Raw genomic sequence first — 21240 nt, forward strand, 5'->3', positions numbered from 1 at the left:
TCATTGATTTGGTGTGTTTTTGAGTTGTTGATTTTTTTTATATGGTGCTCATCCCTGAAGAACTCAGTTTGCTAAAACAAGGAGGATGTTGAGACCTTCGAAGGTTGGTATCATTTTTTTTGTTTCATGATTATGGAATGTTCAAAGATATTTGAATGAAGCTAGGCTTGTTTATCATTAGTTTAATTAGTATATTATTTAAAGAAGCCATGCATACATAATTAAGATCTCTTGAAGTTTCATTGTTTGATGAGGATAAGTTGATATTCAACATTGAACTCGTGAAGTTTTCTTTGGAAGTGCCAAATTTGTTTTGATTAATAAAGGATAAGTGTTGGTGTTTTCCCTCTCCTTGGGAAGTATTCCTCGTTGAGATAAAGGGTGGATTGACTTACCCAAAGATTCAAGAAAAAAAGGAAATAAAAGGTTGTCTTTTGGATGATAGTTGGCACCTAAAGCATAAAAAGGAAAGTTTTCTCTCTTAAAAAATCCTCTAGCTTGCTCAAAATCCCTTGATTTTTGTATGTTATTGTTAAGTTGTGGAGCCTAATTAACACCTTAAACTGAGTTGGTACGCGGATTGACCTTTACAATAAGTCACCGTGGGGGTTGGAAAGGGTGCGGAGACCTCGAAAGGTCCACTATATATTGACTGGTGTTTCATTAAAGATAGTTTGGGAATTTCACTATTGTATTACGGTTGCCCTAATTTTCTCTTTATATTTGGGGGCTCCGCTATTAGGGTTATCATCGGAGGAGGATCATCAGTTGTGGCTGAGAGAGATTAGAGAAAAACACGAGTGTGAGTGATTTCTCTTGTAAGCTACTTCATCATCATAGTGAAATATTACAGCGGTGGAAGATAGGACATAGTCCCACCTTGAGGTGAACCTGTATAAATCTTTTGTTTTCAGTGCTTGATTATTTATTTTTTTAGTGATTTTTATTACTCTCATTAGTATTAAATTAGGGCGTCTAATTCCTAACAATTATTACTTGCCTTGATTAATTATCCTCTTGCCTTAGATAATTAAGGAAATTGAAGATTGACATATTTTGGTGAAGTGATGCCATAACTCAAAAGGAAAGTTTCCTTGGTTATTTTTGGAAGTGGTTGATTTACTGGAAGATCTTCCATGTTTTGATTTAGTGGATGAGTTTATTGGATTATGCCCTTGAATATTACTCGATTAAGAAAGACATGTGTTGCCTATTTGATCTCGGCCAGCATTACCTCCTTATTAAACACATAATTGATTGAGATCTCGGGTTGGCTTGGTTAGCTTGAGCCTTGATTAAGATCTCGGATTGGTTTGATTCTTTCTTTGGGTTGGTTCATATTAGGGTCAGCTTGTTGGAGTTATTTAACTTATTCATACAAGGAGTGCAATAATACTTGATTAAGACTTTCTAAGGCTTGATATTAAGCCTTGAATTATTGCAACTCCTTACATACATTGAATAAGAGTAGTGCCGTTGTGATACTCATTGGTTGAAGACACATGGGAAGTAAGAGTGACCTCCTCAAAATTATTACCATACCCTTGAGAGGATTGTCCAATTACCTAATATGGTCACAATCAGTTAGGAGGTTTCTCACTCAAAACCTCTTAGATCACTTAACCAAACCAGCTCCACTGATTGGTGAAGAAGATAGTTCTTGTGAAATGACTCAAGAATGACACCTTGGTCATTAGTTGGATAATCATTAGCATGAAGGACCATATAGCCAACAATGTTGTTCACCTTGAGACTGCAAAAAAAATTCGGGACACTTGTGTTAAGTTGTACTCTAGTAAGGAAAATTTACAAAAGTTATATGATGTATTCCAAAACATGTTCGATACAAAGTAAGGGGACAATCTACATGACTATTTGGCTCAATTTAGAGGACTGATTTAAGAGTGGAAGATTGCTTAGCCTTACTCCACTGACATCTCAGTTCAAGAAAAGCAGTGGGAGACCTTAGCAGTTGCTATTTATTTATTTGTCAAATATCGTGTCATATCTTGAAGCGGCCAAAAGTCAACTTCTCTGCTCCTTTACACTTGCATCATTCGATGACATAAGTGCAACATTACTTCGGATACCAGATCCTTCTTCCACCTCTCAGACTTAAGTATCATATGCTATGTATTAGGGTAATAGAGTTACATCTTCTACCACCTGAATACACGATAGAAATTATAGAGGAGGCCGAGCAAGAGGTGGTAGAACTGTCTGGTTCTTCAAGGTTAGATGACCGAGTTTGCACTCATTGTGGTCGACTAAACCATTTAGTAGACATTTATTGAAGCTTCATGGCAAACCAAATTGGGTTACTACCAACTAGGCCTTAGTTAATAATAATGAGAAAAATAAGACAAATTTGGGTTACAAAAAGGCGAGAAGACTATAACTGAGGATGATTATAAGTTATTGTAGAGGATGGAGACTCTGATGGTATCTTCTCCTACATCTTCTACAATGTTGTTGCCAACACTGCTTTAGGTATGATCTCTACCACTTCCTCCACTTCATCATGGATCATCGACTCAGGGGCTCTGAACATTTTACATGTAAGAAGTGTTTGTTACATTCCATGTTTACCAAACAAGTTTGTTATCATAGCTAACGAATTCCAAACCAAAGTTCTTGGATAATAATAATCCTCTGTTACACCCTCACTTCCGCTCACTAATGTCTTGTTTGTCCCTCAATTTTTCCTAAATTTGTTGTTTATTAGCCAGTTAACAAAATTGTTTAATTGTTCTATCACCTTATCACCTTCTTCTTGTGTTTTCTAGGAACTAACCACGAAGCAGGTGATTGTGGAGGCCATGAATAGGTGGACCCTTATTGCTTATATTTGCCTCCAATGACTACATTTTCCATTTCTCAAACAGAGGCAAGATTATGACACAACCAGTTTGGACATCCATCAATACCATTACTGCGACACTTATTTCCATCTTTGAATACCTTGTCTGATTTAAATTGTAAAATTTGTTAGTTGAGCAAACACCACAAGCCAACATATTCTCCTAGAGTTGAACTTAAAAGTGTTGTTCCCTTTTACTTAATTCACTTAGATGTATGGGGACCCGTAAGTATCTCAAACATATCTCAAGTTAAGTATTTTATTACGTTCGTTGATGACTTCATGCGAATCACATTGTTGTTTTTATTCAAAGATTGATCTGAATTTTTTTCCATATTTAAGTCATTTCATGCCATGTGAACACTCAATTTGGGGAAAAAATACAAGTGGTTTGGTCAGATAATGCTAGAGAATACCTATCTAATGAATTTCAATTATTTTGTCAGGATAATCGCATTATCCATTAGACATCTTATGTCTACACTCCTCAACAAAATGGTTTAATCGATCGAAAAAATTGACATATCCTTAAGGTAGCCCATGGCCTACTCTACTCTATGAAGGTGCCCTATTTTTATTGGCCTTTTGTCATTCATACAACTTGTTTCCTTATTATTAAGTTACCATCTTCGGTACAAATCCCTATACTCATTATTATTTCCAGATGAGGACTCATTCTCCTTTCCATTAAAAGTCTTTGGTTGCACATATTTTGTTCACGTCATATCCCCTCAGAAGAGTAAGTTTGACCCTAAGTCTCTTAAATGTATTATTTTGGGTTACTCTCGTACCCAAAAAGGTTAAGTCTATTATAATTTTTTTTAAAGTTAATTGTTTCTAAGGGTATCACCTTTTTTAGGACATATATTTTTATTCCTCAAAAGATGTCACAAGTCTGAAGCCCATTGTGTCACATGATGTGGATCTACTTAACCCTCTAACGCATCGATTAACTCCACACTTGTGGAGTTTACAAATTTCTATGAGGTAAGCCCATCTCTCCCTATTGTATTTGGCCCACAATTTGATATTCGGCCCATAGCTCTGCAGAAGGAGCCTAAGACTTGCACTAGGTCCTCCACTTCACATCCTATATCCAATTTTGTTTCTCACCATCATTTGACTTCTTTACGCTATCAATTTCTTGCATCTATTTCTTTCAACTCTGTTCACAATCGTATCAGGAGGCTCTGAGACAATTTTCAAAGCTAACCCAACCTTGTTGGTTAGTGCTAGGTCTTTGTCTTTGAAGAAAGCAAGTGAACTTTCAAATAATTTTAAACCTCAAGAGAGAGCTCACGGATACCCAAAGGATTTAGGACCTCTAGGAAACTCTAGCCAAGGATGCAGGCGGCAACAATAGGACTTTGTCTTTGTTGTTCTGGGATATGTCCCCAACCCTTCATCATCAAAATACAGTTTAAGAAACTAGTTAGAATGCCTGAACAAAACGTTCCTTCAAAACATATGTTCATGGCCTGGGCATACGATACTCTTCCGAGTGTAACCTATGGAAGCAAGGAACGAAGAATAACAAAGTAAATACACAATAAATTATCACAGGAAATGAAAACCTTATGGTGGAAGACATATTTGGCTTACCAACTCTAGAATTCAACTCCCTAATCATTTTCTCTTTTTTCGAATGATGGTGAGTAGATGCCTATTAGACAGAAGACAGCAAGGGCTGGATGGCGGCAACTTCTTCAGAAAAGATGTCCATAGGCCTCAAACACTGCAGACAATAGGCTTCGATTGGACTCTCACTTGATTCTGTCAGGTTCTCCATTTCATCCAATTCATCGTTTTCCATAGCACCCTAATAGCATGTCAAAATACACCACACCACTATCAATTTGAACATAATCTATAGATTGCGCTCAAGGATAATAACTTTCATAAACAATTGATTGTTCTTGACAACAATTCCAACTTAAAACATCAAAGGAATAACTATTATTACAAGGATGCTATTTACTCGAACGATTTGTTCATGAATATGGTTCAAGTTAAAAACCCACAATTTTCCATAAGTAATTAACAGCCATTCAAGTTTTTGACAAGAAAAAACCCATTTCAAGAAAATGTTTGGTGAACCACCTGAACATAAACTGTGAATGGTAAAATTCTGCTCATTTTATCATTTGGAAGTGCTCATTGCAAACAAAGATTTAATGAATAAGCTTGGCCTCAATCTGAAGAATTAATCTAAAACAATTCCACATGTAAAATGTTGATAATACATGATCTCGGCATGAGAGCTGGTGTTGAGGGGGAGTGTTGAAAATCAACACTAGCGGGCCCAGCCCATGTGGGCCCACCTTTTTTTGCGTGTTTAAGCCATAGACACACAATGCGTCGGGTGGGAGATACAGGAAGGGTGAAATAAATTAGGGTAAAGGAAAAATCGTTGGTGCGGCGTGGTGTGAGAGCAGAAACAGAAAAAGGAAAATCGAGGAGAAAGGAGAGAGCGCTCGGGAGGCTTCTGTTGACGGAAGAGAGAGAGTTGGGGAGGTTCTCGTTGTAGCCGGAAGAGAGAGAGCTAGGGAGGTTCTCGTTGTAGCCGGAAGAGGGAGAGTTGGAGAGACTCTCGCCGTTGACAGAAGAGGAGTCCGGGAGGCTCTTGCTGTTGTTGCTGAAGCCGGAGCTCGGGACTCGGGATTGTTGTTGGAAGAGGTCAAGGTTGGAAGCCAACGTTGTTATTGTTGGACAGAGAGCGTGAGAAGCGACGCTGCTGTTGAATAGTGTCGTTGTGCGCAGCAAGGAGGTTCCTTTTTCTCTCAAGTTTGATTTTTGTTTAATACTGTATTTGTGGACCCTATTTGTGTATTTATGTTTTTGTGGATGTGTATTTGCCCACTGTGAAGTTTGTATTCAGTACGAGAACTGAATAGAATAGCAATTTGGTTGTTGTGTATGTGAAATTTATTCAACAATTGGTATCCGAGCGGGATGGTCAGGGACCGTTATTTTTAGGTGAAGCTATCTTGAGGTGTGAGCAGTAAAGTACTCTACAAGGTTGCTGCTATCTGAGGTTGTTGGGTAGAGTGAAGTTGTGCAAGCATGATGAATGACCTTCATGTGGGAGGAGGAGTCAAGAAGTTCAACCACAAAAACTATAATACGTGGTCAATATGTATTGAGTCTTACCTACAAGGTCAAGACCTGTGGGATGTTGTTGGTGGCAGTGAAACTACACAACCAGTGGCAGAGGATGCCAATGGGATCTTGCGAAAATGAAAAATTAAAGCAGGCAAAACAATGTTTGCCTTAAAGGCTACAGTTGAAGAAGAAATGTTGGAGCACATTCGGGGTGTAAAAACACCGAAGGAAGCATGGGACACTTACGCTACACTGTTCTCAAAGAAGAATGATGTAAGATTGTAACTGCTTGAGAACAAGCTGCTACCAACGGCACAACATGACATGACGATTGCTGAGTATTTTCACAAGATGAAATCGATATGTCGGGAAATTTCAGAATTAGACCCAAAAGCTCCCATTAGGGAACCCAGGATGAAGAGGATAATCACTCATGGTCTGAGACCCGAATATCGAGGATTCATTGCTGCTATACAGGGATGGCCAACTCCACCATCACTTGTTGAGTTTGAAAATTTACTCGTTGGTCAGGAAACCTTGGCTAAACAAATGGGAGAAGTCTCGCTGAAGGGTGAGGCAGAAGCTCTCTACAATAGCAAGAGCAGAGGTAATGTCAAACGGTACACTAGTAGTGGGTCTAGAAAGGATGGGGACAAGGTGAAAAGAGTTACCAAGAAGAGGGAAGCGCTCGTCAAAAGAGTTACCAAGAAGAGGGAAGCTCTCGTTAAAAGAGTTACCAAGAAGAGGGAAGCTCTCGTCAAGGGGGAGCTTCGAAGAATCATGAAAATAGTAGAAGGTTTGATGTCAAGTGTTACAACTACGGGAGGATGGGCCACATAGCGAGAAATTGTTGGTCCCAGAAACAGTCTATTGAAGGTAACACTGTCACTTACACATCTCTAAAGAAGATTGAAGAGGAGTGGGATGCTGAAGCACATTTTGTTATGGAGGAAGAAGAATGACACTTGGTTATGGGGGAAGAAGAATTAGCCCTCACTGTTACAACTACTGAACAGATAAGTGATGATATGTTGAAAAAAGGGGGAAGAGAAGAGGATTTTGAGAGGGATGAAGAGGATGACCTAGAGATTGAAGTTGATAACACAGTTTTTCATCAAAACCATACAGCATCTCAATCATCCCCTGTAGTCCCCACACAAAAGGCTTCAGCAAAGATTTTAGTCCCAATCACAGCTATTAAGCAAGTGATGGATGCTATTGAAGATGAAGCTTCAAAAGGAAATTTTGTTTCTAGCTCTCCTGGTGATGTATTGGGTCTTGGGAATTATGCATTAGATGATGATGAGGTTCATAGCTCTGGAGTACTTCAGTTTACTGAGCAGAGAAAGGATGATGTGTCTAAGGCATTGAACAAGGAGACCAATAGAGGTCACATGTCTGAGAATGGTAAGAGAAGCAATGTTAGTCATAATGGAATCCTACAAAACCAGAAATCAGGAGTAAATAATGGAGAGTCAGGACCATTTGCTCATAGAGGTGGGGTCTCTGGAGTTTACGATGACTGCCAGATGAAGGATGAGGAAGAGAGAAGTAAAGGTTCCTAAGGTAAAATCTCATCAAATGCTATTGAATCTATTTCAAATGTTTCTATTGGAGGAGCCCTTGTGAAATTTGAATTGACTACTGGACACCATGATAACAGTAAGGGAAATTGAAACGTTAAGAAGATGGAAAGAGACATCAGTAAGAGGGATAAAGGCTCTATGAAAGAAGTGAGAGATCTTAAGGAGATAGAGAAAGATCAAGTTGTTAAGCCAGGAGAAAAATTAAGGGACTTAGATCCAATAAAACCCCTTCAATATGGGAGTTCAAAGGCTGGGAGAAAAGAAAGAGAGGCAGCAATTGAGAAGTCTTCTAATGGTAGAGAAGACCGAAACAACCAAAAAAGGGAATGGGAAAAAGATAACAAGGAAGATAGATCCATGACACATGGAGATGGTAGAGATTCTGACAGACAAGATAAGAGGAGGCATTCTTCATCTACTACTAGAGGCAGAAAAAGTGAGAACCCCAACTTATTTGATGGTCATGAAAACAGTGGCTTTAATGATGCATTTGACAGAAAATCACTGATGATGCATTTGACAGAAAATCAAGGGAAAGGAAGCCAGAAGAGAAGGAGGTCATGAGGCGTGACCGTGTTGATAATACATGATCTAGGCATGAGAGCTGGTGTTGAAGGGGAGTGTTGAAAATCAAAACCAGCGGGCCCAGCCCGTGTGGGCCCACCTTTTTTTTGTGTTTAAGCCGTAGACACACAGTGCGTCGAGTGTGAGATAGAGTAAGGGTGAAATAAATTAGGGTAAGGGAAAAATTGTTGGTGCGGCGTGGTGTGAGAGTAGAAACAGAAAAGGGAAAATCGGGGAGAAAGGAGAGAGAGCTTGGGAGGCTTCTGTTGATGAATGAGAGAGTTGGGGAGGTTCTCGTTGTAGATAGAAGAGAGAGAGCTGGGGATGTTCTTGTTGTAGCCGGAAGAGGGAGAGTTGGAGAGACTCTCGCCGTTGACGGAAGAGGAGGAGTCCGGAAGGCTCTTGCTGTTGTTGCCGGAGCCAGAGCCGGGACTCGGGATTGTTGTCGGAAGAAGTCAGGATTGGAAGCCAACGTTGTCATTGCTGGACAAAGAGCGTGAGAAACGACGCTGCTGCTGAATAGTGTCGTTGTGCGCAGCAAGGAGGTTCCTTTTTCTCTCAAGTTTGTGGACCCTATTTATGTTTTGTGGATGTGTATGTGCCCACTGTGAAGTTTGTATTCAGTACGAGAACTGAATAGAATAACAATTTGGTTGTTGTGTATGTGAAATTTATTCAACATAAACTAGTATGGGTCCTAAACATGACTCCACCATATAAAATAAATTATCACAATTGAAAAGAGGTTGATATGTAAAAAGAATGAAGAGCTGTGTTTTTAGATGAATCTTTTAATACGTTTAATCTCTCACTGCTCATTTATCTGCTTGGCGTATTCCTCAGACACTTACTGAAAGTTTCCTATTTGTTATTTTAGTAAACTTTAAACAAACACACAAACATTTATTCTTTGCTTCGTGCATTTAAGTCAACTGCCTGCACAATCATTCTTTTCATTTGATAGGGAAAGCTAATAAACATTCTCGTCCAATATTTAACAACGGAAGTGATAGGTTTTACTTGAGCAGAAACAGCACTTGAGAGATGAGCAGGAAAATCCCTTGGATGAGTGAAAGTTTCTCCAATCTGATCTAGCAGAGAACCAGACAACAAGCTCAGGAAGAATACATTTCCAACTAAAAAATAGAAAACCATGCTACAGGTTCTGATCTCCTGTTTTGCTTATTGAGATGAAACCTTCAAGTCCAGCCATCGCTAACATGGCATAGGGGACAACATAAATGCAGCTGTTAAGAACAACGCTCGGGAGGTACCCTGTCAAAATGGAATTCAGTCCAGGTCAGTGGGATTGAATTTGTCAGTTCTGCTACCAAAAAACATTCTTTCTTATATCTCTTACATTCTCAATAGAATCTAAAGGAGTAAACCTAAATTTACATACAAAAGGTAGCAAAGTACTGCCACAAACAACTACACAACCGAAACCGTAATTTTCCCTGAATATATTGGTTTATAGGCACAAAGAAGCTAAACATGAAAATCAGCCAAAAGATATTATTACACTTTCTGTAACCAAAAGATAATGATTGACAACATCATTTTAGTAGCTAAATTTAATCCTGCTACAGTATCATCTTCTTCCCCGCTTCCACTTCCGAACAGAGCGGAAACCAGAGATGAAGGAGATCGTTCAGCAGCGAAATTTTTTTTTCTGGATGTTGGCTGATTGCTAGCGGATTAAATGTGCTGGTTCTCTGGATCGAATCAGCTCCTATCTTCTCGGCGGAAATAGAGTTCTCGGTGGAGGAAAAAACCCAGCGAGCCGAAACAAAAAACGGACTCAACAGAGTCTTCTCCGGCAACGATCCAGTCGAATACCAGGCTGGATACCGAGTAACAGAGCAAGTTTACGGAAGCTTGCAATCAGGATGCTGTCGTAGAGTACAGTAATGATCCAGTAGAAGCAGAAATAAGGTCGTCGTCGTCCCCGCTTCGGAACATAGCGGGACAACGACGAACCACATAGACGACAACTCAGTGCTGGTGATTGTCGAGCAGAGCGGAGAACCAGGCAAAGTCCATTGTCTCCAGGAATGGTAGAGGAGTTTCCGGAAAAAAAAAAACAATCTACTAGGCTGGACGAAGATGATCTCGGACTGAACCTCCGAAAATAAATGGAAAGATACTCCTTTGTTATTCTAGGTGATTACCAGAAATCACCAAGATACAGCAGCAACGGAGCTTGTGTAAGCACCGGAATGGCCTTCTCAAGATTTTCCAAACACCCCACAGAAGCCGCAGGCAGATACTTTCGATGACGGTGGGTCAACAACCGGTGGATCGCAGTATCTTCAACCAGTGCATCAATCGGCAAGATATTCAGCAAGCGAGCAATCAGCGAGGTCAATTTCTGGTTTACGATAGCAAAAAATAATCAAGCAGATGTCCTAGATACCATGATGACAGCACATCGGATTTGCAGCGGTTAAGCAGCAGAGATTTTCTGAAGGTAGCAGAAGATCCGAGAAGCAACAGTTTTCAGGATGGAATAGCAGAGACACAGGTGAATTCGTTGATGGTTGCCTCCGGCACGGTGGCAATTACTAGTAGAAAAAAACAAACAAGGGCATAGTTAATAGAAAAAATAAAAAATAAAATCAATGCCACGTTGATTTTCAGGATTCCATATTTAAGTCCCAGAGAAAAATACATTGAGAGTAAACAAGAGGGAGACGGAGGTTATCAACTTGATCAAAACCCTCCCTCATAATTTATATTTATAGGTATCAAACCTACCAATATTATAAGTATACTCTTCACCTTAATAAAAGTAAAAAAATATAAAAAAATCAACTAATTGTTTTTTTAGTGAAATGATAATTTTATTAGAAAATGAAAAGCATAGACAGGCTCCATCCTCAGCAAGAGAATCAGCAAGAGAGTTAGCTGATCTCGAGATACGAATCCAAAATATTGAAAAAGGGAGATAATCACAAAATTTTGATGAAGAACAGTCTAGTGTCGCCACGAGGGTAAGATATAGAAGAACACCAACTGATGATAGCCTGTGAATCTCCTTCAATAACTAGAGGTCCACCGAGATGGTCTCTAAAGATGGAGAGGCCTCGAAGGAGAGCATAGAATTCAGGTTGGGTACAGTCAACAACTCCCATCAGACCAAGTAGGTGATGAGGGATTAATCCTCGGTATCACGAATGACTCTGTTACATCTCACAGTGCCTGGATTACCACGAGCGTTGCCGTCAAAGTTCAATTTCAAAATTCTGTGAGGAGGAGGCGACCAGGTTTGATTGATGGGCAGCCGCCCGAGGTGGGCATGCTGGCAAGGGCTGTCCAATGGAGGAGCAGGGAAGAACCAACCATGCTGAATTCGTTCCTGGTATGTAACCAGGCCGGCACATGCCCAGAGATATTGCTAGCCACATTAGCGCTACAGGCCTTGAAGTTGAAACACCTACTGCTTCTCTCCTTCCAAAGGGCCCAAAGAATATGGCCAATGCAAGAGAAGAGGATGAGCTTACCCAGAGTGGGGAAGGAGGTGCCGGTGAGAATTCTGCAGGCGTCTAGGAGGCCGGTGGGCAGGCAAAGCTGGATCCCAATTCGATACAAGATGTTGGTCCAGAATAACCATGCCAAGTGACAGTGAAGGAGAAGATGGGTTGTCATTTCTTCAGCCGTGCTGTAGAAAGAGCAAAAGATGGAAGGTGTGGTGTTGCCACGCTTGTGAAGATTGACGACCGTAAGTATTTTGTCTCTCATGGCACAACAGACGAAGAACTTCATCTTGAGCGGGGTGGGAATTCTCCAAATAAAGGTCACCTCACGAAGAGAGCAGGGGGTGTCGACCAGCGATTGATGAGATAATATGCAAATGTCACAGTGAATTTACCATGATGCCAGAGAATTTTATCTTAAAAACATCTCTCCAATTTACTAAGTGATATTTGAAGAGCCACGCCAAAGGAATCTTCTCATGAGGGCATCAATTTTTCGGCATACCGCAGCTCCGGGGCAGTGGAGGAAGGAAAGAAAATAATTTGGAAACCCGGCAAGATAGGAGTTGAGAAGGATTCGCCTTGGGTAAAAGTCTTCCTCTCCAAGTTGATAGCCATCTTTGAAGTCTTTCTATTACTGGGTCCCAAAGGTGATTTGAGGCCCGCCATCAAAGAGAGGTAGGCCCAAGTAGGAGGTGGGCAGAAAGTTGATCTCGCACTTCAGGTATGCAACTATGGATTGAAGCAGAGCAAGATCAATGTAGATGTTTGATCCGATATCGTCAGCAAATTGAAGGAAGGAGATATTGAAAGCCGACTGTGAGGAGATGGGCATTAACCAGCCAAGTTGCGGAGAGATATTTGGCCACAACGTTAGAGAGGAAGGAAGGGCGACATTAAAATAACCACAAACAGTATGTTTAATAAAAGCGAGAAGGGATGGGCGATAACACAGCTCCTTATCCAGAATCGCCATTTATCTCCGAAACCCATTTTGTTGAGAAGAAAATAGGCAGGTTCGGGGTCGGCTCGGCTCGATACCACGCTCTTTCCATCACTCTGAAAATATTCAATGGATGCTAAAATCGGAAGTTTTTTCGAGTCCATGGGAGCTTTCTTCAGCGGCGGAGATAACATTCCTTGGTGTGATCGGGATATTATAGCCGTAATGTTTCTGTTATCTATGCCAGTTTCTAGTTCTTTTTGTTTTTTACAGCTCTGGTTGCAGAGTTGGGGTTTCGGTGCTTTAATTGACTTGCCTTCAGCTATTAGATGATATCTTAACCTGTCAAAACTCCCGTTGGATGGAATTACTTAGTCCATTTGGGGCATTTTGGCTTGGTAACTATCTCCCAGATGTTATTAGTATTTTTTTAGGACATTTGGTTTGAGGCATTAACTAATATCATTTTGGGATTTCGGCCTTACGCTACTTTTCCGAGGAAAATTTGTGTTTGTCTATGTTTTTTTCTTAAAAACGGTTAAATAAATTATTTTATGATTAAACTATGCAACAGCAGTAACGTGTATTCTTTAGAAAAGGTAATGCTACTAGGATGAATATTTACTTCATTGCATATTATTTCGCTTGTTCATGAATTAAGGTTGTGCATCCATGTTAGCAAGCGTTTGTAGATTATAATTCAAGACACTGTACAAGAGACTATAATTCGCCTTACAAACATAATTGCAAATAAATCTTGCATTTCTTGATTTTAATTTAATGTTTAATGCTTCTGTTCGTTTGTATTGTTCGTTCTTTTATTAGCTTGATTTTCTGAGTGCGAAAGAAACTGAGCCATTTTCATGCGATATTTTATTTGGCAATGGCAAATTTCACTTGTGCAAAATGGTGGTTGGCATAATGGAAGTGAATCGCGGTCAGCTCACTCTTTTCTTCTTCTTTTTTTCTTCTTTGTATTCTTTCACTACTTTTTCTTTGCCAAATCAGCAAGCACATCATTTTTATTTTCAACGTAAGTGTTTTTTTAGGTGGATTTTAAAATTGGTGAACTGTTTCTGGTAGAATAAGTGATGGTAGATGTCAATTGCATGAGGTAGATAAAAATGCATTATCTTAATGGGCTTCATGTGAAAGTCCTTTTATTTTGACTTATCCATTGTTGTTTCACATGGAAAACAACATTCATGCAAGTGTTACCTTCTAGATGAGTAGATTGATCACAAGGACAACAAGTATTTAAGATTAAATTTATCTTTATTTAAACTGTAGACCTTAATTTTACTTTCGGGTTTTTGTATAAGGTTAGAGCATGTGTCTCTTACTTCCGACAATGTATGTGTATGGTTGGAGCTCCCTCTACATGTTACACATCTTCAAAATTCTTTTTCTTTATCAAAGCTTGTGTCAATAAACCAGACCTGAGCATATGAAAATTGAGTTGGGAGTGAAATGAAGTCAGGCATCTATAAAATTCTAGTACTGTGCCCCTTGTTGGCTAAAATTCTAGTGTCATAAGCCCTGGATGACTGACTTAAGCTAGCAAGCCACTTGAACCCAATGTCTACAAATCAAAGCTTCTGAGATTGTCTTTGATCTTTTTATATGGCTCACTCCAGAGAAAATGTGAGAACTCTCTATCACACATACATGGATGAATATCTGATGAAAAGGAGTTAATGCGGAATCCTAAAGTGCTTGTTTCATAAATAACAAAGTAAACATGCAGTTGTTTATTCTTGATGGATTATTGGTTTTGAAGTGTAGAGGACTTAGAGATTGACTTGAAGCCATCCACTGAGTGATCATTGTGAAATGTGCTGCAAAATTTATGGCACAGGAGCCAAACCATACATGTACTTATCTTCCTTCTACTTTTCATTGGAGTTTCCTATGAACAGAGTTCTTTTTTTTTTTTTTTTTTTTTTTTTTTTGTAAATGAAAAAAGAGGGATCACATGATGGGATTAGCATTTCAGATAAATCTTCTGCATGATTGGGAACGATTTCATTCATAATAGTTATTATGCCAGATTAATTTGTTCTGTTGAGTTTGCCCATTTTTCCATATATTTTCCAAAGTCTAGGCAGATTTCTGCTTTAAAAGTAAGAAGCTTAATAAATGCCCAAAATACCACTAACATGATAAAAAAAAAGTCACAATTGTTAAAAAATAAAATCATTGCCCGAGTGTAAGCGTAGGCTGTTGGTTTCCATATTTGAATGTCCCATGTATTTTCTTTTTCTAGAAACATAACTTTCTCAAAGAAAATGACCCATTTCCTATGTTGCCTTCTCATTGTTTTCCCTGTACTTTCTGCTCTCAGGGATGTGAAAGGGAAGTTGCAGAAGCTGAAAATGATGGCTCAGAACAACTCATAAGTCAAAGCATCATGAGGCTGTCATGGGCTCTGGTTCACTCAAGACACCCAGAAGATGTGCAACGGGGAATAGCTATGCTTGAAGGTAAAGTACAAAACCTCCAGTTTTGGCTTCATGTTCTGATGGTCTATTGATCTTCTATCAGGTTTGACTACTTTTACTGAGCTCTTGATTTGCAAAACTTTTTATATGTTTATGCTAAAAGCTAGCAAACTGATTACTCAATTATGAAACTTTTGTAAATTTGTCCTTTTCAAATGTAATTGTGAAACTTGGGACTGGCAGTTGCTTTGAGTAAGCCTGTCAACCCAGATCAGAAGAGGGAAGCACTGTATCTTCTAGCAGTTGGACACTACAGGAGTGGAGATTATTCAAGGGGCCGTCAGCTAGCAGAAAAATGTTTGGAGGTGAAGTATCAGCATGTTTTTAAAATTATTTTGTAGTTGCTCCTGCTTTCAGTGACAGTTCTTGTTCCTTATGATATGATATTATAACTGAATGCATTAGTGTAGGCTTGATATGGATGGTCTCTTTCTTGGCAGAAACCCAAGTATTGGTATTCTGAAGAATTCATTCTGGATATCTATGTTTTGGTGCATCATTAATTGTTAATGCTGTTAAAAATAAATTTTTTTACTGAAAATAAAAGATAATTTTTTTCGTTTTCTCTCACCTGCCTGTGGGCAACTTCTCTGTCAATGTTTCAATTCTAGATTGGGTCTTTTTATTATTGACAATAATGAAACTTCCGATTCTGACAAAGATATTTGACAACATGAACAGTAACCGTATTAGACTAGAAATGGGATTTCCCTAGATACCTATTGTTATCTAAGTTTTATTGAAAAACAGCATCAGTTTTAGTTAGCCTCTTTTGCCCACCCTTCTTATAATTCCAAGAGTTAGCCACTTCCCTTGCACAAAATTAACTGCAATATGCCTCACTTTTTTAGGCATCTCTACATCTCTCAGATGTTGTCATTGTCAGCTTTAATTCTTTTACTTCTGGGTTTTGTATCTTTCTGGATTTTGTAGATTGCTCCTGATTGGAGGCAAGCTGTGACATTGAAGAAGACAATTGAAGATAAAATAGCTAAAGGTAATAATTAGGTTCACAAACATTCAACATATTAAAATTTATATTTTATCTTAGTGTCTAACATTTTGATCACGATATTATATGGAACAAAAAGATGGTGTTATCGGCATAGGAATCGCTGTAACAGCAGTTGGACTTGTGGCTGGTGGAATCACCGCAGCATTGACACGTAAGAAATGATTGAACCTCCTGTTCTTTCTTGGAGGAGCTGATATGCAGATGTTTAATCCATCTATATTTCTGTTAGATATGTCCACTGTTGATGCAGCCACATGAAGTTTTTTACTTGTAATTTGTATTGTGAAGGTTTCCTTGCCTAGTTGTTGAAGGAGTTTGATAATAAAACATTCAGAGTAAAGGTCTGACTTAATGCAGACTCATGTTATAGATGAGGATCCCTTGTGAAGCTATTTGGAGGATTGCTGGTACTAGTTGAAATGCTATGATTGTGTCGGTCTCTGGGGTCTCTGGATGGTTATGTGAACTAAAGAAGCCTTGAACAATACAGATATACATTAGTCTTACATTACTCACACATTTGGCTTTCATCTATTTCATGAAGGGTAGGTTTTATAATGTCAAATGTAGTCTGTTCATGTTTACATTACCTGAACTCAATGGATATATTAAGCTATAGAAATTTTTTTGACCCAAACTTGATGTTTCTTTCATGCAGTTACCTAGTTACAGCAACTAAATAGGTTGCAGCGGAGTTGCACGAAAGACTAAAGCAAAGCATGAAGATGAGTTACAATAACAGTAAAATCCACATCTTTCCTTCCATTCATTAAACATTAAGCATGATAATACAAGAATCAAATGAATTATTTCGTTGAAGGAGTAATATCTTTGGCTTAAAGTTGCAGAAGGTCACAGTTTGTCGTCACCAAGTAAGGTGAGCAATATGTCCTTGTAAATCCCCGAGGTATCTCCAATAACATCATCAACAAGCTTAACTTTGAATGCTTCGAGGTACTCTGCTTTAATCTTCTCCATGTCTATTTCTGCTCTAGTTACTATGGCTCTGGTCGGTGAATCTTCATCTGTTCCAAAACCCACAATCGATCATCGTACGACCTGGTTTGATGACATAAAACCATGGAAACCAAACTTCTTAACGATTGTGAAGAAAACCCAGTAAGGGTCTGTCTAGAAGAGATGGAACAATAATCTCTTTACCTCTGCGAAGTGTTTTGCAGGTGAACGGATGCACTGTATCGCAGTCAGCAGAAGATATGCATAATCGTCAGATACGGAATATTTGATACCCTGCATTAGAATATGGTAAACTTAAACAGTTTTGAGCTGAAACTTGTCCCTTGTACTCAAAATCCAAATAACAACATCCTCAGCCAAGGCGTTCTTCTTGATGGCCTCTTTCCAGCGTGGTCGCCTCCTTTTGTGCCTCTGTCTCGTCCGCCTCTTCTCCGTCGAATCTGAAAGAGCTGACTAGACTCACCAGAAGCTGTAAATGAAACACGTTATCGTTTTCTACGTAGAAATCGAAAGTACTGAAGAAAGAGGTACCTTTCTGAAAGGTGGCTCGACATGGAGAATAATGTCTTCTTCTAAGGAGCATTTGAAGAGGGAGCAGTAGGCTCGTCTGACTTCTATGAGGTGATCGGGGGAGAAGAACAAGCAATCTCGACGAGGACAAGTAGTCGTGTGGCGTCCTTTTTTGTCAGAGCCTCCTGCGCCATCTTAGCGTCTCTTTGAGGGGAATCCAGCGTCCATTGGATCACTGCGTTCTGGTTGGTTCATTTCACAGAGATTTGAACATTTCAAATACAGATAGAACTAGACAATTGCATAGCCACTTTACTTGATCGTCTTACAAGGTTCGGATTTTGAAAATAACCATGAGATGGACCAATCCTCATAGAAAAGAAAATAAAAAATAAAGTAGTTTAAATCAACCATTTCTGTTCTAAACTTATTTTTTATGGAAAAGGTGAGGCAAGTTTTCAGCGAGCAAAACAGAGAATTGATGGTAAAGCTGGACAGAGCAGGGAGAGAGGTTGATACCCGGAAATCGCCGGAACAGAACTGAGAATTGATGGTAAAGCTGGAGAGAGCAGGAGAGAAGGAAATAAAGAGTGAGAATCCTATACCATATACCCCCTGGACCTGGTCCTGGCCAATCAATCAGAGATTTGTCATCTTAACAATTGACAAAAGAACGTCAGAGAGTGATAGTGTGACGACATTAATCTACATTGTCGTCTTCAAACAACCACGCTTTGATGAGCGGAGAAGGAGAGATACAAAGTCAGCCATTAGAAACTCCAGCTGTAAGGGACCCAGAAATCTGCTCATTTCTATTGATTTGAGGAATTTGTTAATTGGGTTCATATTATCTGCCATGGATAACACGCAGAGCGATCTTGAGTTGATATAACGCATTACGTAATTAATTAAATTGAAGAAAACAGTTTCGTCGAGCTTCATAATTGTCATTCTTTATACTATATTACGATCAATCCTGAAACTCCTCCTTTCATCTGTTTCTTGTACATTTTAGTTACTGGCAGTATAAATGAAATTCCCGTTTGGTATCTGAAATGACGAAAATGGTTTTTGAGACATGTATATAATCTGAAGATTCTAAACTGAACAAAGACATCGACATCACCGACGCTACTTGTGAACAAACAAATGGCCAACGATTTGGATGGGTTTGGGTGGCTGCGATCTGTTTGTGAAGTGGGCCCTCAGTGAAATGGTAAAAATTTGTAGAAGAAGTGGGAGTGACACGGGAAGCTGAAGAATCAAGATTGGCATAAGGGAAAATATGTTCGACAAAATGAACATGACGAGAGACAAAAATTTTGTTAGTATGTGGGTCAAAACAGTAAAAGGAGTGATGAGCAATGGAGTAGCCAAGAAAAACACACGGGCGAGAGCGAGGTTCTAATTTATCTTTAGTATAGGGACGAAGCCAAGGATAACATAAACAACCAAAAACACGAAGCGAAGTGTAATGGGGATGATGATGAAATAATTTGTGAAATGGAGTGTCAAAAGCAATAGTAGAGGAGGGCATGCGATTGATGAGATATGTAGCTGTGTTAAATGCAAATGACCAAAATCGAAGAGGTAAGGAAACTTGGTGAAGAAGAGTAAGTCCGGTTTCAACGATGTGACGATGTTTCCGTTCGGCAGAGCCAACATGTTCGGGTGTGTAGGGAGGGGATGTGAGATGTTGAATACCAAATTTACACAGGATGTGTGTTAAGGCCTAATATTCAAAACCGCCATCAGTGTAAACTGTTTTAATTTGGGTATGGAAGAAATTTTCGATTAGAGATTTGAATTGCTGAAAAATAGCAAAAACATCAGATTTGACTTTAAGAGGATAGAACCAAGTATATTTCGTGAAGTAATCAACAAAAATGACATAATAGCGAAACTTGTCAATGGATAAAATTGGAGATGGACCCCAAACATCTGAATAAATAATTTGAAACAGTTCATGACAATTTAGGGATGAAACATGAAAAGACAATTTATGACTTTTATTACAAGCACAAGAGTCACAGTGAGACTAAAATTTTGGAGACGCAAAATAAGTAATGTGCTTCGTGGCAAGGAGCTTTTGTTGGATGGAGAGAGAGGGATGACTGAGTCGTTGATGCCATAAGGCAGATGTCGTGGTGAAGGAGGTAGAGGGTGAGACTTTGGAAGGTGGAGAGTAGGATGGCCATTCGTATAAGTTGTTCCTACTCCGGCCTCGTGCCAAGGATGCCCCCGTACTCAAATCCTTCACAAGAAAATGGTTAGGAAAAAATTCAACAGAGGTGTTATTTTGTTTACAAAACTGAGAAACGGAAATGAGATTTTGTTTAATAGATGGAGCACATAAAATATTATTCAAAGTGAAAGTGGTATTAGATGCAGTAAGTGTAGAGGAGCCAGTATGAGAGATAGGAATACCAGTGTCATCACCAACAACGACATCTTCATTCCCGTCATAGTTGGAGTACATGGAAAGGTTTTGCAAGTCAGAGGCAATGTGATCAGTTGCACCCGAATCAAACACCCAATTGCCATTGGAAGCACTAGGGGCACTGGTGGTTAAATGAGCTTGTGGCCGGGATTGTGGATGGTTTGGTTTGGGGCAAGAGCGACACACCTTTGCTGTGTGACCAACTTTGTCACATAGTTGACAGACGACACGAGGGTAGCCCTGCTGAGTATTAGGCCGCCAAGGAGCAGTGAATGGAGAAAATGATCCAGAGGGATAGCTATTACCTTGATGAGGAGAGCTATTGGACTGATTTTGGTTGGATGAGGAAGGATGAGAGCTTTTGTTGGTTGGAGTGTAGTTTCTATGGGATCCACCTTTGGGCTTCTGACCATTGCTTTTGTGAGTAAATTGAGCAATGGTGGATGCCTCTGGTTTCTTGTTTTCATTCTGTTGTTGGATCATCTCTTCATCGAGTAACTTGTCATAGAGATCTTCGAAAGAGATTGTAGAATCACGAACCCAAACAGCAACAGTGAGTTCCTTGAACTCATCTTAAAGGCCATTGAGAGTATGGTTGATAATTTCTTCATCGCTCATGGAATGACCAATTATGGCTAAGCTATCAATCACACCTTTGATCTTATTCATATAGTCTGATACAGTGAGACCCGCTTTCGTAGTCCGCATCAAGGAGGTGAGTAGCGTAATCATCCTTGTGTTGGAAAGCAGCTGCTGAAGTTTGACAATTATTGATAGTGGGACCAATGGCTAAGTGGATTATGGCTTGAATACCCAGGAGGACAACCCTATCTTGCCGGAGCCATAAGTCATACGCTGAATCGACTGTTGGAGGACAAGGATGAGATCCATCAACAAAACCAAGGAGACCGTAGCCAAACAGCAAGTTGGTCATCTGAGATTTCCATGAGGCATAGTGTGCTCCATCTTTTGCTAATTTGAAGGAGATTTGAGAGGAAGCATTGAGAGAGATCAGACTTGTACCAGCAATAGTGGTATTACCTGACATGGTGGTGCGCGCAACAATTGATATTGTAGCTGAGTTATGAGGAGGAGCAAGTTGAGTTTCCTGGGAGGAGGCTGAGCGTGGAGAAGAAGGATTAGACATGGAAAAAATAATACTATGAAGTCACGGCAGATCTGGGTGAAGGAAGAAGAATGGGACAGAGATTGAACGAATAGAAGAAAAGGAGGAGTTGTTCTTTTGACAGCTAACGCTCTGATAC

At 39.5% G+C, this 21240-nt stretch overlaps 1 protein-coding gene across 4 annotated transcripts; it reads left to right on the forward strand.

Annotated features, from left to right (window-relative positions):
* Positions 1–12239: 12239 nt before the first annotated feature.
* LOC137956682 (mitochondrial fission 1 protein A-like) lies at positions 12240–17923 on the forward strand. 4 transcript variants are annotated; one of them, XM_068804269.1, is made up of 8 exons: positions 12240–12753; positions 14876–15014; positions 15216–15337; positions 15966–16029; positions 16124–16198; positions 16418–16592; positions 16706–16788; positions 16890–17920. In XM_068804269.1, exons 1-6 carry the CDS (start codon positions 12661–12663, stop codon positions 16432–16434), a joined length of 510 nt encoding a protein of 169 aa, XP_068660370.1. In that variant the 5' UTR covers positions 12240–12660; the 3' UTR covers positions 16435–16592; positions 16706–16788; positions 16890–17920. The 4 variants fall into 4 exon arrangements, with proteins under 4 accessions (XP_068660370.1, XP_068660371.1, XP_068660369.1 ...); XM_068804270.1 differs by having other exon boundaries at positions 16336–16592; positions 16706–17923; XM_068804268.1 differs by having other exon boundaries at positions 16405–16592; positions 16706–17923.
* Positions 17924–21240: the final 3317 nt, after the last annotated feature.

Source organism: Aristolochia californica, unplaced genomic scaffold (assembly GCF_029961685.1).
Source record: "Aristolochia californica isolate CCGP_79_NKW_82.1479 unplaced genomic scaffold, dmAriCali1.0.hap1 SCAF_2, whole genome shotgun sequence".
In the NCBI taxonomy this organism is placed as follows: domain Eukaryota; kingdom Viridiplantae; phylum Streptophyta; class Magnoliopsida; order Piperales; family Aristolochiaceae; genus Aristolochia; species Aristolochia californica.